This window comes from Cebus imitator, unplaced genomic scaffold (assembly GCF_001604975.1).
Source record: "Cebus imitator isolate Cc_AM_T3 unplaced genomic scaffold, Cebus_imitator-1.0 Scaffold540, whole genome shotgun sequence".
NCBI lineage: Eukaryota > Metazoa > Chordata > Mammalia > Primates > Cebidae > Cebus > Cebus imitator.
This window is the reverse complement of record NW_016107855.1, coordinates 1,232,858-1,238,875: the sequence shown is the minus strand read 5'-3', so window position 1 is coordinate 1,238,875 and position 6,018 is coordinate 1,232,858. Positions and strand designations below refer to the sequence as shown.

Below are 6,018 nucleotides of genomic sequence, written 5' to 3'. Positions count from 1 at the left end.
TCTAACCTTTTTTTTCAAGGTTTTTAGTTTCTTTGCATTGGGTTAGAATGTGTTCCTTTAGCTCAGAAAAGTTTGTTATTATCCACCTTCTGAAGCCTGTTTCTGTCAATTCGTCTCACTCTTTCTCAGTCATGTTGTGTTCGCGTATTGATGAGGAGTTGTGATCCCTTGAGGAGAAGAGGTATTCTGGTCTTTGATGGTTTCATCTTTTTTGCGCTGTTTTGTTTTCCCATCTTCATGGATTTATCTATCTCTGATCTCAGGGAGCTGCTTGATAAAGCCACTTGTCTGCCTGTCGAGGCAGGTTTCCAGGGATTCCTTCAGGTTGCTAGGCAGGCTTCCTGTGTCTTTTTTGTTCACACTGGGAGGCTAGGCCTGCCTTTTCTGCTGACCTGGAGGTGCTGCTGGGTAGTCAAGAACACCACCTTGTTGCTACATAGGCTTCCTGTGTTTTTTGTTAAAACATGAAGCCTAGTCCCGCCTCTTTAATGGTCAGTTGTGCCTTTGCTCCATGGAGGTGGATCATTCAGGGTTCAGCTGAGACTGAGCCACTGGCTGCGTAACCTGCTAGAGTTAGTGCTTCAGCCTTCTGGGGTTTGTGGGGGAGGGTAGGTATCTGCCCAGCTGCACCGTCCATCCCCCGGCTTTCAGCTCCCTCCCTCTCCAGGCAGGGGAAGGGAACGATAGCTCAGTCTGCAGCCTCTCCCAGTGGGCTTATGCACTTATGTGTTTGCTTAGCTCTGTGCAACAATCTGGGACACAGTCCTGGATCATTATTCAACTCTGCACTTGTAATTCCCAGCACTTGACTGGCAAAGATCCCCTGTTCTGTGGATTTCTGAGGCTTTGGGGAAAACGCTGTATCTGGACCTGGGTGCTGGAGGGGAAGCCTCCAACTCACTGGTCAGATGCACTTTCTGGGTGAAGCAGCACCCTTCCCCACCTCAGTCTGCCCTGTCTGGGCTTTGCTTACTGTCTGACCAGACCTGTTGAAATGCACCTGGTACCTGGTTGGAGCTAGGAGATCTCTCGATTTCTGCGTCTCTCTCGCTAGGTGTTGTGCACTGGAGTTGTGTCTATTCAGCCATCTTGTTTCCTCTCTGCCTCTTCCTTTTTTTTTTAAATGCGACAGGACTTCACTTTATCACCCAGGCTGGAGTGTAGTAGCACTATCTTGGCTCACTGTAACCTCTGCCTCTTAGGTTCAAGTGATTCTCCTGCCTCAGCCCCCTGAGTAGCTGAGATTACAGGCACCCACCACCACACCCAGCTAATTTTTGCATTTTTAGTAGAAACAAGATTTCACTATGTTGGACAGGCTGGTCTTGAACTCCCAACCTTCAGTGATCTGCCCATGTTGGCCTCCCAAACTGCTGAGATTACAGGTGTGAATCACTGCACCCAGCCAAGAAGAGGATTTTAAGAACAAACTTTCAAAGTTTGGCTAAGCCTGGAATTCTCCATCTGTCCCCTATTCTCTCCATGCAGGCCTCCTGGCCATCCTCATCCCCCGCCTGGACCTGGTCCTCGCCCTGGTGGGCTCCGTGAGCAGCAGCGCCCTGGCCCTCATCATCCCACCCCTCCTGGAGGTCACCACCTTCTATTCAGAGGGCATGAGCCCCCTCACCATCTTCAAGGACGCCCTGATCAGCATCCTGGGCTTCGTGGGTTTTGTGGTGGGGACGTACCAGGCCCTGGATGAGCTGCTGAAGTCAGGAGACTCTCTCCCCTTTTCTAACTCCACCACGTTTATTCAGTGAGCATGGCACTGCTCCTTGCCCACCAGCACCTGACTTTTAATGAAACAGATCTCTTTTTTTTTTCTTGAGATGGATTTTCGCTCTTGGGCAATGGTGAGGTCTCGGCTCATCACAGCCTCCATCTCCCAGGTTCAAGTGATTCTCCTGCCTCAGCCTCATGAATGGCTGGGATTACAGACATGTGCCAGCAGGCCCGGCTACTTTTTGAATTTTTAGTGGAGATGGGGTTTCTCCATGTTGGTCGGGCTGATCTCGAACTCCCAACCTCAAGTGATCCTCCCGCCTCTGCCTTGCAAAGTGCTGGGATTACAGGCATGAGCCACTGTGCCCAGCTGGATCTCTTTTATATGCATTATCTTTATGTCACTGCTTTACCTTTTCTCTGGGCCAAGTCATGATGAAACAAGAAAGGACTCACTGGCTACAAGCTCTAAATGGTAATTTTTTAAAACTTTATTTTGTTTACTTCTTCTTTTCACATGTGGCATTCCACTACATTGTGAGCTTTCCCTTGGAAGGCTCTGGATTCTATCCCCCCTTATAATAATTGGCACAGTGAATTTCATACCCGGCGTGGAACTATGCAAGAAGAAGCCACCAGAGGGCCCCAAGTGGCAGTAACTGGCAGAAGGAAGTGCAGCCAGCTAAGACTGTCCACGCTTTGGCAGACAACGGGCTTTCCCTTTTCTGGTTCTGTTCAAAACGCAAACACTAAGAATGGGTACATAATCCATAAGCCAGAAAGTTGTGCATGGCTCCAGTGTTGAGATGGGTAAGGCCAAGATGACCAGTGTGAAGAAACTCAGATAGAAAGGAGCCACACATATTTAGAGGCAACAAACATTTCAAACCATTAGAGAATATTTTCTCTCAATTCGAAGATCCCAACCATGATTAGGAAGCATGGAAGTAGATGTGCCCATGGGGAGGGATGAGAGGTGAACATGAAAATTATTTGAATAGACTTTACTTCTTAATTCTTGCAACATGCATTCTTGATTACCTACTGTGTACCAAACAAGATTTTGTAGAATAATGCAAAAATGACCATAAATTCCTCTTGATAATGTGACTTTGCAGCTGCTCCTATGAAGAGATGAAGTCTATATCTCTATGCCTTAAATTTGTTTTTGCTCTCTCTCTCTCTCTCTCTCTCTCTTTCTCTCTTTAAATGGAGTCTCACTCTGTTGCTCAGGCTGGAGTGCAATGGTGTGCTCTCAGCTCACTGCAACCTCCACCTCCCGGGTTCAAGCAATTCTCCTGCCTCAGCCTCCCAGGTAGCTGGGATTACAGGTGCCTGCCACCGCACCTAGCTAATTTTTGTATTTTTAGTAGAGACAGCATTTCACCATCTTGGCCAGGCTGGTCTGGAACTCCTGACCTCAGGTGATCTGCCCTCCTCGACTTCTCAAAGTGTTGGGATTACAAGTGTGAACCACCATGCCTGGCCTCTCCCCTTTAAATTTTATCTTGACCTTATAACTTGCTTTGGCCAATGGGACATTAGTAAATGTGATGCAGTCAGAGGTTTGGTAATAGTCTGTGTATCAGAACTTGCATCACTTGCTGCTCTGTGGAGTTGAGGCCACCAAGTAAAGAAGCCTGGGCTAGCCTACCAAGGGATCAGAGACCATGTGGAACACAAATGAATGATCCAAGTTGAGCCCTGTCCACAGATCAGCCAGCCTGCCAACTTCCAGACACATGAGTGAAGCCATCCTAGACTATATCCAACCCCAGTCAGGCTGACCCAGACCATAAGAATTGTACAGATAATTTACAGAACTGTGATAAATAATAAAGATGTTTGTAATTTTAATCCATAGAGAGTGGAAGGTTTTATGCAGCAAAAGATAACTAACACATCATTCTAAATAGGATACACTGATTAATGGGAAAAGAATCCCTGCTCTCAAGCAGCCAGTCTGCTGTCCATTGGGGAAGAGTAACAGGAAATCAGCTAAGTAAATACCATCATACGTCCATCTCAGGGCAAAGGACACTGCCTGCTCTGAAGCACCAAGGAAGATTTTCCACAGGTGATGCCATTTGAGTGGGCTTTGAGTAGAACTTGAGTCTTCTAGGATTGAGTCTGAACCTCCTTCCACTCTGTTCTGCTGCGTAGACATTACAGCACCTATGCTTCTGTCTGATCTTGGCTGGTAGCCAACTGCAAGCCAAACTGAGACATCCCCTCAATCTTTCTGGTGGTGACTGCTCTCCCCTCCCCGCAGAATTACCAAAGTTGAGAAAATGCACCTAGATAACTAAATAGATGTTGAAGATCTATAGTCCCAAAAGATGGGGAGAGGAGAGTTTCCCAACAAACTCTCTGTGGTTTATGGGAATGATCTACACCTGTGTCAGCCTCGGTGTTAAGAGAACATTTGAAAAAACCCTGTCCTGCTTATTTTCATCCTTCATCTTCCCTGTGCCCCCAAGTTCCCAAGTTCTGGTCTGTTCTTTCTGTATGTTACTTTCTATCTGCTGGACTTCCAAAAGCTACTTCATGAGCACAAGTCCACTCAGATGGAGGAAAGGCTGATGGTCCACACCCAGATCCCATAGCCTGTAGAGTCCCTGTTGGGCAATAGGACACCCAGAACCTGTGCTGGGTGCCAGAGGATGGGCTGTCATTTGCACCTTGAGCATTGTTCCATCAACAAACCCAAAGGACTTCCACTGATCTGTTCTAAGTGTTAGCAACATGATCATCCTCTCTGGAAACATCCTCTCTTCCTGCTCCACTATCAATCATGCCACCCATCCTTGAAGTTTAAGGTTATTTTCTCTGTTATTAAAAAAAAAAGAAAAAGGATGAGTTCATGTCCTTTGCAAGGACATGAATGAAGTTGGACACCATCATTCTCAGCAAACTGACATAAGAACAGAAAAGCACGGCATGTTCTCACTCATAAATGGGTGTTGAACAATGAGAACACATGGACACAGGGAGGGGAACATAACACACTGGGGCCTGTTGGGGGGTGGGGGGTAGGGGAGGGCTAGCAGGGGGTGGGGCAATTGGCAGTTACAGCATGCTTGGTTAAATTTTTAAGTTTTGTAGAGATGAGGTCTCACTATGATAGTGTATACCTCACAGGGTCATTGTAACTATTAAATTGGATTACCTGATTTCAAATCATACTACAGAGATATCGTAACCAAAACTGCATGATACTAACATAAAAACAAACATATGGAATAATGGAACAGAATAAAGAAGCCAGAAACAAATCCACACACTTATAGTGAACTCATTTTTGACAAACTCATTTTTTCCTAAGAACATACACTGGGAAAAAGAGAGTCTTTTCAGTAAATGCTGCTGGGAAAACTGGATATCCACATGCCAAAAAATGAAACTAGACCCCCATCTCTCACCATATACAAAAATCATATCAAAATGGATTAAAGACTTACATCTAAGACGTCCAACTATGAAACTACTATAAGAAAACATTGGGGAAAATCTCAAAAACATTGGTCTAGGCAAAAATATCTTGAGTAATACCCCACAAGCGCAGGCAACCAACACAAAAAGGACAAACGGGGTCACATCAAGTTAACTTCTGTGGCCATGTATAGTGGCTCAGGCCTTTAATCCTAGCACTTTGGGAGGCTGAGGTGGGCAGATCACTTGAGCCCAGGAGTTTGAGACCAGCCTGTGCAACATGGTAAATCCCCATCTCTACAAAAAGAGAAAAATTAGCTGGTTGTGCTGGTGTGTGCCTATAGTATGAGCTACTCCAGAGTCTGTAGTGGGAGGATCACCTGAGCCTGGGGAGGTCAAGGTTACAGCGAGCCATGATTATGCCACTACACTCCAGCCTGGGTGACAGTGAGATCCTGTCTCAAAAAATAAAATAATAAAAAGAATCTTCTGCACAGTGAGGGAAGCAATCAACAAAGTAAAGAGACAACCCACAGAATGAGAGAAAATATTTGCAAACTATTCATCTGAAAAGGGATTAATGACCCAAATATATAAGGAGCTCAAACAACACTATTGAAAAAAAATCAGCCAGGCACGTGTGGCTCACGCCTGTAATCCCAGCACTTTGGGAGGCCAAGGTGGTTGGATCACCTGAAGTCAGAGTTGAAGACCAGCCTGGGCAACACGGTGAAACCCTGTCTCAACTAAAAATACAAAAACTAGCCGGGTTTGGTGGTGCACAAACAAAAAAGTAGTCCCAGCTACTCGGGAGGCTGAGGCAGGAGAATCACTTCAACCTGGGAGGTGGAGGTTGCAGTGAGC

At 46.0% G+C, this 6,018-nt stretch overlaps 1 protein-coding gene across 2 annotated transcripts in view; it reads left to right on the top strand.

The window, feature by feature from the left end:
- The window catches only part of SLC36A2 (solute carrier family 36 member 2), a 40,232-nt gene extending 36,652 nt beyond the window's left edge, over positions 1–3,580 (top strand). The window contains exon 10 of one of the 2 annotated variants that reach the window (XM_017515031.2): positions 1,489–3,580. In XM_017515031.2, the coding sequence (XP_017370520.1) occupies positions 1,489–1,760 (272 nt within the window). In that variant the 3' untranslated portion in view covers positions 1,761–3,580. The remainder of the gene's footprint in view (positions 1–1,488) is intronic. The other variant, XM_037733628.1, reaches the window with a different exon arrangement.
- The last annotated feature ends 2,438 nt before the right edge of the window (positions 3,581–6,018 follow it).